At 35.2% G+C, this 10,932-nt stretch overlaps 2 protein-coding genes across 6 annotated transcripts; one reads left to right on the forward strand and one right to left on the reverse strand.

The window, feature by feature from the left end:
- The first annotated feature begins 636 nt into the window (after window positions 1-636).
- LOC111382213 (transcription factor PIF3-like) lies at window positions 637-7,151 on the forward strand. 5 transcript variants are annotated; one of them, XR_002700477.1, is made up of 10 exons: window positions 637-1,148; window positions 1,602-1,864; window positions 2,000-3,170; window positions 3,254-3,358; window positions 3,469-3,534; window positions 3,788-3,853; window positions 4,080-4,577; window positions 4,843-4,861; window positions 6,589-6,706; window positions 6,792-7,151. XR_002700477.1 is itself a non-coding variant. In XM_023006130.1 (9 exons), exons 2-9 carry the CDS (start codon window positions 1,779-1,781, stop codon window positions 6,800-6,802), a joined length of 2,115 nt encoding a protein of 704 aa, XP_022861898.1. In that variant the 5' UTR covers window positions 640-1,148; window positions 1,602-1,778; the 3' UTR covers window positions 6,803-7,151. The 5 variants fall into 5 exon arrangements, 4 of the variants coding, with proteins under 4 accessions (XP_022861898.1, XP_022861889.1, XP_022861894.1 ...); XM_023006130.1 differs by lacking the exon at window positions 4,843-4,861 and having other exon boundaries at window positions 640-1,148; window positions 3,788-3,847; XM_023006121.1 differs by lacking the exon at window positions 4,843-4,861 and having other exon boundaries at window positions 641-1,148.
- LOC111376997 (titin) lies at window positions 6,815-10,256 on the reverse strand. The gene is made up of 3 exons (XM_023000014.1): window positions 10,212-10,256; window positions 7,752-9,431; window positions 6,815-6,904 (listed from the first exon to the last, which is right to left on the reverse strand). The coding sequence occupies exons 1-3, from the start codon at window positions 10,254-10,256 to the stop codon at window positions 6,815-6,817; spliced, it is 1,815 nt and encodes a 604-aa protein (XP_022855782.1).
- Window positions 10,257-10,932: the final 676 nt, after the last annotated feature.

Raw genomic sequence — 10,932 nt, forward strand, 5'->3', positions numbered from 1 at the left:
TATTTCATCTACAAGCTTAAGCAGATGTATTCGACTCTTTAGCCAAATTTTGAATTCATACTTGTAAGCCCCTATTTTGAGTTTTGCCCCATTTTCTAATATTTATTTTTTAATTACATATATTTAAAATTAATAATTTTTATTAACATTTTAACTATTTTTTTATCAACTTTTTATGCTAAAATTTAATTTTTAACTAAATCAAACACGGCTATGCCCACCGATGCCAATGAATAGAGCACAGTGGCTAGCATAACTCATTGTTTAAGTGGATGTTTGGTGAGGAATAAAATTAAATTTTTTAGTATATTATGATAAAAGTTTTTAAAATGTATAGTTAAAAAGTTATTGGAATCATAAAAAATATAGTTAATATTGGTAGTTTGATTTGGATTAAAATCATATTTTGATTCATACCAAATATGCTCTGGACAAAAACAGTAACCTAGTAATAGCTAAAATCAAATAATTATACGGAAAAATGGTGCTGACAAACAGTAGTGTCCTTCCGTCCTAAGAAGATGAAGATGTAACAGAACAGTTTGTCTTACAATGGCCCACACATTGAAATAGTGCAGAAAAATACAAAAATAAAACTATTTTCAGTGCAATTTGTTCTCCACAATGCACATATTTCGAAACATGAACCTATCACGAACAAAATTCTGATGAATGAAAATAGAATAAGAAATTGACAAGTTCTGTTTATTTTTATGGTTAAAGTTTAAAGTGTGTTAATCATTTGGCACAAAAGCTCTTATACCACCTTCCACTTCTAATTTGCAAGCCTTTCGCCGCCTTCTACGAGCCCCTATATTCTCCCTCCTTTTTATATTTTTTCCTTCTGCTCTCTACATCTGTATATTTTCAAGAAACAGGCTTCTCGCTCAAAATCAAGTGTGGCTAGCTGGTGAAGATTGTACTTTTTTCACAAGAAAAAAAAATCTGCATAAGACATTTGGATTAGCAAAATTTTTGGTGGGTTCAAGAAAAATCATCATTGGCCGCAGTGAGAAAGGGATTTCATAGAGAAAATCTTGGAAGATTTTTGGGTATTGGAAAAAAATTCAGGATCAAAGTTTGCATCTTTGGGAGTTGCAAACTAATTACTGTTGACAGCTTGTCCTTTCTTTGAGCTAATCAAAGAGGTGTGGTTCTTATTGCGTTTCTTCGAGTATATTTTACTTTGTGGTAAAAGGGATTAAGTTAATGAACAGTGGGTTTTTGATAAATTTAGGAAACGTCATGTGGGTTATCTCTTAATGATTGAATTTGAATAAAAAAGATTGATTATATATATATATATATATATAAACAACTACAATTTGGTAATTTCTTTAGATTAGATTATTCTCAACTATTAAAGAATTGGGTTTTGACTGAAAATTAATAATATTTTTACTCCTGGTCTGGATTTTATATAAATTTATGGATTAAGACGTTACTAATTGAAGCCATACATGCTCGGTGCTTACATATATAAATATTTGTGCTTATTATCTTTCTCTGTTTCCTATTTTTATACATATCCTGAAACTCAGCTGGAAAATTGTCATGTAGCCGAGTGTTTTGTGAATTATTGATGTCATGAAATTTTGTAGGTGTTCATCTGTACGTCGGTTAGTGCTGTACTGATGTCATTAATTTGAGTTCATCTGGACCGTGATAGGAGTTGTTTCATCGGTGGATCTAGGAAAACACACAGTATCATGTCCTAATAGTACGCATCTTTGCAGAGTTTGAGCAATTCTAGGTTTCAATTGTATGAATTTTCCATCATGCCCCTCTCCGAGTTTCTGAGAATGGCTAGGGGGAATCTTGTTTCCGGTGATCTGAACAAATGCCAAAATGATGTAGCTTCTCGGTGAGCTTACTTGTGCAATAGTTTTGGTATTATTTTACCCTACTATGCTTGTTGAAATGAATGAGTTCGTAATTGTGTAGTTTATTTTGGGTATATTAATGTGATATAATAAGATATTGGTGGATTTGCATGCAGAGTTGAGAATGAGTTGGTTGAGCTAGTTTGGGAGAATGGTCAGATTTTGATGCATGGTCAGTCTAGTAGAGGTACAAAAGACTCTTCAATTCACAATTTACAATCTCACTTGCCAAGAGTTCAAGATGCAGGTATAGGAAATTCCTCCACATCAAGGATAGGAAAATTTAGTGGAGTTGAATCTATCTTGAATGATATTTCACCTATGGTGCCCTTGGGAGAATTGGATGTAAGTCAAGATGATGAAATAGTTCCTTGGTTAAATTATCCCATAGATGATGGTATGCCGCAGGAGTACTGTTCTGAACTCTTACCTGAAATATCTGGTGTTACGGCTAATGGAATGTCTGCCCAATCGAGCTTTGAAACTAACAAGAGAAGTAGTTTTGACCAGTCAGAAAATATTTTGCATAATGATGGGAATGCATCGAAGGTTTCTTCTTCTAGAGCTCACCTTTCGGGTCCATGGCTTTCTCAGCAAGGCCAGACATCAGATCCATCCCTGGGATCTGGAGTTTCAGATATTATTAGCAATAATACAAATAACATTCCAGATGCTATTATTGGAAATTCAGCCCGAGGTCAAGCAATTGGAAATGATGACAGTGTAAAGATGGAGAGACGGAATGTAGAGATTCCCAGTAGTGGTTCAAATTTGTTGAACTTTTCCCATTTCTCAAGACCGGCTGCTCTTATCAGAGCTAATTTTCCAAACACTGATGGAATGCCTATTTCAGGGTCATCAGGTGTGAAAATGATGGAAACTAACGAGAAATGTTCTGCTGCCAATAATGGCAATCCTGTCAAATCCACACTCATTAAACGGTTGAATAGTACAGAAAAGGATATTGACTTCCATTTTCCATCTACTAATGTATGCAACAAACTCAATTCAAGACCATTAGCATCCAAGCCACCTAAGGAGGCGGTTCCTGCCGAACAAACTGAGGGTTTACACCGAGAAACTTTTGTTAAATTCCACAAGTCCCTGATTCGAAGTGATGCTCCCAATGCAAGTAATGGAGTTCCAGATAGTGAGAAAACTGTTGAGCCTGTGGTTGCTTCTTCTTCTGTAGGCTCCGGCAACTATGCTGATAGAGCTTCATGCGATCAGATGCATAATTGCAAGAGAAAATTCCATGACATTGAGGAGTCTGATTGCCATAGTGATGTATGTATGCAGAACAAGCACATTTATAATATCATTGTTTGATTTTATTTTTTTTCCAATTTATCTAACCATTCTATATGCAGGATATTGAAACTGAGTCAATCAATTTTAAAAAAGCAACTTCTGCTCGAGGAGGTACCGGTTCCAAGAGAAGTCGAGCTGCAGAAGTGCACAATCTTTCTGAAAGAGTGAGCAGTAAAAATTTGGATCCATATATGGAATCATATTGTATATGTGATGTGGTTTTTCCATTTTAGAATAATACATTGATCATCCCATTTATGGCATGTGTAAACAGAGGCGAAGGGATAGGATCAATGAAAAAATGCGTGCATTACAAGAACTTTTACCCAACTGCAATAAGGTAATAATACAGTCTACTGAATTCTTAGTGATCTTTTTTACTTAAAAGATGAAGCCTTCCAGGTTAAAATATCAATTAGGGGCTAAAAATGAGTGAGTTAATTTGATAAGCTTTTGGTCTATGAACTCAACCCATCCATTCTTTTGATCTTCTTAATTTCTCCCTCCAACAGGATTTTAGATTACTTCATTCGAATTTCTGCTTCAAAGTAGATAATGCTTGCAACTGTTTCTTTTTCCTCCATTATAAACAGGCAGATAAAGCTTCAATGCTCGATGAAGCCATTGAATATCTCAAGACCCTTCAACTTCAGGTACAGGTAAGGTGAAGCTTCTCAAGTGATATTTCATAGTATTTTTCATTTCAAACTATTGAAAATCCGCCTTTACATCGTCTTACTTCCCATTTTTGTTCGTCTAAGTATGACAAGAATGGAGAGAATTACATACAATTGAAAAATCACAGGAATGTATTCACTTTAACCACTATGGTTTAGGTATGTTTATGGATACCGTTACAATCCCTGCACATTCCTCTTTGAGCAGATTATGTCAATGGGAGCCGGGTTGTGTATGTCACCAATGATGTTTCCCACAGGAATGCAACACATACATCCTGCTCACATGCCTCATTTCTCTCCCATGGGTGTTGGAATGGGAATGGGTTTTGGGATGGGTATGCTAGACATGAATGGTGGAACTCCCAGATATCCTATTTTTCCAGTACCTCCCATACAAGGATCACATTTCTCTTCTCCAATGCCAGGGTCCTCAAATTTTCCAAGAACTGCTGGTTCTAACAGCCAGGTATTTGGGCATCCCAGTCATGGACTTCCTGGCTCAGTCCCACTGGCACCCTTGGTTCCTTTACCTGGTCGCCCTCTAAGTTCTGCCGTGGGTTTAAATACCTCAGTGGCTGGAGGTCGTATGAATGTGCCTTGTATATCTGTGACCACGAACTCTGAGGATCCAGTTAGAAACAAGAATTCACAGCTGATGCACAGTGCTGAAGCTAGCAGCACAATGAACCATACATCTAATCAGGTTTGTTCTTGTTACTTGTTTTCTCTTGTTCTTTTTATTTTCAGAGAAATCATCACTTGGTAAGGCAAATTTTCTTGAAAATAGAAATTGTCGTAGAATTTGAATGCTATGAAATGATGATTCATGACAATTTTTTTGGTTACTTGATGAACATTAGATAAATAGCTAGCTAGGTTGTCCAATACTCCTTGGCTGCATTGAAATTTCTTCCCTCTTTTGAATTTGTGGTTTTCGTAACTTATCGATTCTTTTTTCTGAGTTTCAGATGGACCAACCTGAAGCAGGTATAGGATAATTCACAGAAGAGAGTGATATATAAAAAGAATGAAATTTAAAAGTATTGGGCTTTGCATGAATTCCTGAAGCTCGGTTCTTTAAGTCATAAGTGACTATCATTTCTTCTTACTAATTTATTTCTCTATTGTCACTTCTAATACCTGAAATCGTGTTACATTATAATCTGGCAAAATAGGTAGTTTTATCGTATTTTTTAGAGCATGCATGACATGGCACAATAGCGGCAAACAGAGAAGGAAGCTAACGGTCTGCAATTAGGCTAGTTCATCCAATTGAAATTCCACTAAACTATTCATATATATACTAATGTGCGACTTCTTGAGGTTTTTGTATGCTCAAACTTGAGCTATGATATTATTCAAAACCAAAGAATTAGCTGTCGGGTATATTTTGCAGATCCATGGGCCAAGTGAGCGAATAAGATCAACGACCCACCCATTCTGGTACTCATGTGCCCAAAAAAAAAAAAAAAAGAAAAAAAGAAAAAAAACTGAGTGCCTTGCTCTGCTAGTCTCATTCCTTCTCCATCTTATACCTTTCCATTACTCTTCCTCTGTCCTTTGCTTCTTCTTCTTCCTGAGAACTTGGAGTTTCTTTACAAGTTACAACAAGTTGTCATACTATGCTTAATTGGCCTAACCTCACTACTTAGTGGGATACTATATTGTACTACTATATTGAGTGATGGGTGTCATTATCTATGATGCACCGACACGGACACGTGTGTTCGACGCGATACGTGTCGGATACGTCGACTCGTGATTTTTCAAAAAAAGTACCGACACGATACGTCGTCGGCACGTTCATTAAATTCTCTAAAATTCTTCATTTATATATTTTAAATTTAGTTTTATACTTATTATTGATTTTTTTTGTTAAAATCTTTTAAATATGAGTACTTATTTGTTATTTACTAATAACTTTGAGTTAAAAATATATAATAACTATAGTAAGAAAGAAAAATGATTATTATAGAGTGTCCAAAGAGTGTCGGTATGATACGTGTCCGACATGACGCGCTGCCCTAGTTAGAGTGTCCGTGCTACATAGGTCATTATTTTCTCTTTTCCTCTACTACTTAAAGATAAAGAGTAGATGTTGATAGATATTACTTGATATCACTTCAATCGCCACTGATACACGTGTATAAATAATTGCAGCCCAGTCTTATGAAGAGTTATTTTAAGGAACGCGTAACCAATATAATTTCCTAATTGCGGCCCAGTTTTATGCAATTATGAGATACCATATTCATTTCCATGTTCTTCTGGTTTCTTACCCTGTCCTTTTATTTTACGAGTTAGGTGCTTCTGGAAATGAGACTTGTATTGTTGTCCAACTGTCATTTTACTTTTAGTTTATTTCATAAATTTTGAAATTGTATTAGAATAAATAACGTTTTGACCTTGTCCCTTGGGTTCTTATTTTGAGTCCTATGGACAAAAAAGGAAGGGAATGAGATGGAGAATTTACATCTTCTATAATTGGATACGTGTAGGAAGTGAAGGGAACGCTCAACAATTGTGTAACAGAATTATTCACTTGCATCATGTCCCTGTTTCCCTGTAATAACTGATTATTCCCCTCGAACGAACAAAGCATCATATGCACAAGTTCAATCAATCTAGGGAGCTTCTAGTTCAACAGTTTTTCAGGTTTAATTCAGTTGCCGTCTTCATTTTGTCTTACCCCATTTACTCTGTTTCCACTTCAGCTGCAACCAACAAATGAGGTTCTACATAAGCCTGGCGAGGTGCAAGAGAATAAGCTAGGACCAAATGTTAGCATGAGCACAGATGCTACCAATGCAACTGTTATTAGCACAAACGACGGTAAGCTCATTACACGGCCTTTATTTACATGCGCACTGCATTTTATTTATAATCAGTTAAATCAAGAGTTTTTATGTCAACGCAGGTTGTGATTAACGACGAGAAATATTATTGATGCCATGGAAGGGATTCCTCCTGATACACGGTAGCTCTTAGTTCTGTGCCAGAAATCTTATGGCTATAGTTATGAAAAGACGGCTTTTATAGAACATTGAACGAGGTGAAATTATAACAATAACCTTTTTAATTCTGAATTTGAACTCCAGGACTGTAAACAACAAAATGCACAGGTTTTTTCTATTTTGAAGAGAAACTGTTATCCGCCCCTTTAAATATGTATATTATTCAACATGACTCCTGCGGTTGTATCAGTGATAGAAGAGTCTACTTTGCAGATGTATTCATTTATGTATCAGCAATTTTAACACAGTTTTCAGATTTTATATGCACATCTTCATATTTATAAAATGCTTAAGTAAAGAATCTTTCTTTTTATCAGTAAAAATGTGAGTGTACAAAATTTTAGATTGAGCCATGTTATATGCCATGCCATGTCTTCTCCGTTGAAGTGAAGTAGGGTATGGTAATTGTCTAACGACCAGTTTGGTAGGACTTCTGCTTCTTCAAGAAGTTGTCTTGGGTCAGCTTTCTTTAAAAGTTTTATTAGTCCGATAAAACATTTCTAGAAAATTCTTCAATCATATTTAAAAATAGCTTCTTAGTCTCAAAAATAACTTTTAACTTTTCAAAAATCCTGCCAAACGAGCCTTTAAAATATTTTGGTTTTTGCTTCGAAGTTGGACTTTGATCTTTCTAATGAGATAACTCATAATAATAATAATAATAATAATAATAATAATAATAATAATAATAATAATAATAATAATAATAATAATAATAATAATAATAATAATAATAATAATAATAATAATAATAATAATAATAATAATAATAATAATAATAATAATAATAATAATAATAATAATAATAATAATAATAATAATAATAATAATAATAATAATAATAATAATAATAATAATTCAACTTTCTCGGCGTCCTTAGTTTCTTCTTCATCCACCTTCCCTTTGAGCAAAGCATCTTTGCATGTTTCAGTAGAAGCAATAGTCTCGTCTTTCTTTCTTCCATTTTCAGCAACCTGTTCAATGTCTTTGGAAGTAATTTCCTTTCCAACATCTTTTTCTTCAGGTTTAGTAATGGAACTAGAAGAATCCTCAACATCTTTTGCTTCTGGTTTAGCCAATTCCTCAGCTACAACGCATTTCTCTTTATTCTCATCTTCAGTTTTTAGTTTTGGGGGTTCGGTTTCTACTTCAATCTTTCCGAGGTCAGCTTTTTCTTTTGATATTCGCTCTAGCACAACAGTTTCCTTGACGGATTCCTTCTCTTCATTTCTAACATCTGTATTTTCAGCGCAAGATATTTCCGCTTCTTTTGTTTCAACGTCTTTTGCTTCTGGTTTAGCCAATTCCTCAGCTACAACGCATTTCTCTTTATTCTCATCTTCAGTTTTCAGTTTTGGGGGTTCGGTTTCTACTTCAATCTTTCCGGGGTCAACTTTTTCTTTTGATATTCCCTCTAGCACATTGCTTTCCTTGACAGATCCCTTGTCTTCATTTTCAACATCTATCTTTTCAGTCGGAGAGATTTCCACTTCTTTTGTTTCGACATGAGTTATTGGAACATCTGGCTTTACTTCATCCAAACATTCTTCCTTCGACACCACGATCTCCTCAGCTTTATCAGTTGGAGTTTCAACCTCAACTTTTTCTGCCAGCTCGACTGTTGGAGGTTCTTTATCAGTTTGTTCAGTAACTTCAGATGGCTCTGCTGGTTTCTCCTCTTCCAAAGGAGCTGGCTTTGAAATTTCTTCACACATAGACTCATCTTTTGAAGCTTCTACTTGTTCTACTGGTGTCGATTCGGCCATGTCAACAATATTTGGCGTCTCCTTCGGCTTTTCTTCAACGAACTCCACTTTAGATCCCACCTCTGTTTTTTCAGTAGCCTCAGTTTCCAACTTCTCCTCGGACTGACATTTAACGTCATTCGGTGTTGATTCTGAGATGTTGGCTGCATCTGGTTCAGGCACAGTATCTTTGGCCACTTCTGAATCATCTCTACCAGGAGCTTCCACTAAGGAAGTATCCTCGGTTTTCTTTATTTTTTCAGTTGGAGGCTGCTCAAACGGCTTATCTTCGGTTGGTTCTGATTCAACCAAAGCAACAGCCTCAACTGATGTTGGTTCAACCACATCTACAATCTCAGGCACCTCCTTTGGCTTTTCTCCAACAAATTCCACTTTCTCTGGTTTTTCATCACTCCCAGTTTTCGACTTCTCCTCTGATTGGCATTTAACAGTCTCAGGCGTTGATTCTGAAATGTCAGGTGTATCTGATTCAGGCGCAGTACTTCTTGCCACTTCTAGATTAGCTTCCGCACAAGGTTCAATCATGGGAGTATCCTCAGTTTTCTTTATTTCTTCAGTCGGAGGAAGCTCAACCGTCTTATCTTCAATCTTTTGTTCTTCAGGTGAGTCCTCGGCCTTCGCAGGAGGTTTAACTTGCTTTTCCTCAAGCTTAGCTTCTGTTTCAGCCAAAGGGTCTGCTAGACATGGAGATTCCTCTGTTTTTGGGTATTCCACTGTTTCCTTAGGTGGAGGAACCTTATCCTGTTCCATAGTTTTCACCTCTTCTTTCTCAACTTGCTGCAGTAAACGAATTAGACACAAATAAATCTAAGAACAGTAAAAATAAGTCCATCTGTATTCTAAAAAGGTCGCCGTTAAGCTAAAATCGGAGTAAAGAAAAGGAAGTTCGAAGAAGGAAAAGTTAAACAAAGAAAGCAAAAAACTGATTAGACAGTGTCATACTTTCCCAGTATCCTCAACCCTCATCAAGAGCTTATTGAACATTACAACGAAAGTAAAAAAATTGAATTTTTCGCAGTTTCCACATGATTCAACAGTAAAATAAAAAAGATTTTACAGTAGCATAGAATTCACCTCACGAGACGCATCATGGTGTGAAGTTACTGTGAAAAGTATATTGTTGATCATTTCTGTAGTTCTGAATATGCTTGGAGTTTCTTCTTAAGCAGAAAATAGATAAATCACACAATTACAGGTATCTGAAAACAGAAATATAAATTTCCTCTGCCACACTGTTTTTATGCCAAATCTAACTGGATAAAGCTAAAAGTACTTTCTGGATAAACTCTCGTGTTTCTGTTTGAGTCTATACCTTGAAGAATTACTACTAAACGAACTATCAGCATGGAGTTAAAGTTTCATTGAATTCAAAAGCATAAACTAAATTGAAAGTCTTCCTCAATACTCTATTACAGCCAAAAGGATCACCAAGTAAAATTACACAGAAGGTATAAGATACTAGAAATCAAAGTAAGATGAGCCCAGAAACAGAAAAATCTTTTGAAACTATCCCATAAATTCAAGAAACAGAAAAAAGAAAAAGAAAAGGTAGAATACCTCAGAGGGTGTAGAGTGATCTGATACAACAGTTTCACTAGCCATGGAAGAGTTTTAGTAAACAAAAGATTGATATTTGTATATCTGTTTGCAGAGATTCAGCGAGAAAAATAAAGGTACAAACTGAAAAGAAAGGAATGATATGGTTGGCAACAACCACATAAAGGCTCAAAGCAAGCACTGAAGAAAGTAAAACCACCCCCACCTCAACTCATCCCTACCCATGTAAAAAGAAACAAAAGCTGGTTTATTTCACATGATTGATGATCTGTCATTAAGAGTGAGTGGAAATCCTTGAACTCATGATGCAGAAAATCGAATAAAAATGGTAAAATTGATAAAAGGAAATTCGCACTTTTCATCCTCGATCTTTGCAAAATGTAACAAATTTATACAGAACTCGTGTATTGTGGAAATTAAAATTAGATTTTTAATATATTATAATAAAAATTGATGAAATTTGTGATTAAAAAGTTATGAGTCCCATAAAATGTATGATTTTAACCAATACCAAACATCTTTTTTTAACATGATACATCCTGATCTTTCAGTTTGGAGTATATATCAGATCTCATCATTCCCCATGTTGGCGACAGATTTATCCTCATCTTTAAAAAAAACAATAATAGCAGAAATCAATAAAACAGAAAAAAGGGAAAATTGCAAATAGCAACTTTTCAAAAAGAAAAAATAAATCCGACTTAAAAGAATTAAATACCAC

The sequence above is a fragment of the Olea europaea genome, chromosome 3 (assembly GCF_002742605.1).
Source record: "Olea europaea var. sylvestris chromosome 3, O_europaea_v1, whole genome shotgun sequence".
NCBI lineage: Eukaryota > Viridiplantae > Streptophyta > Magnoliopsida > Lamiales > Oleaceae > Olea > Olea europaea.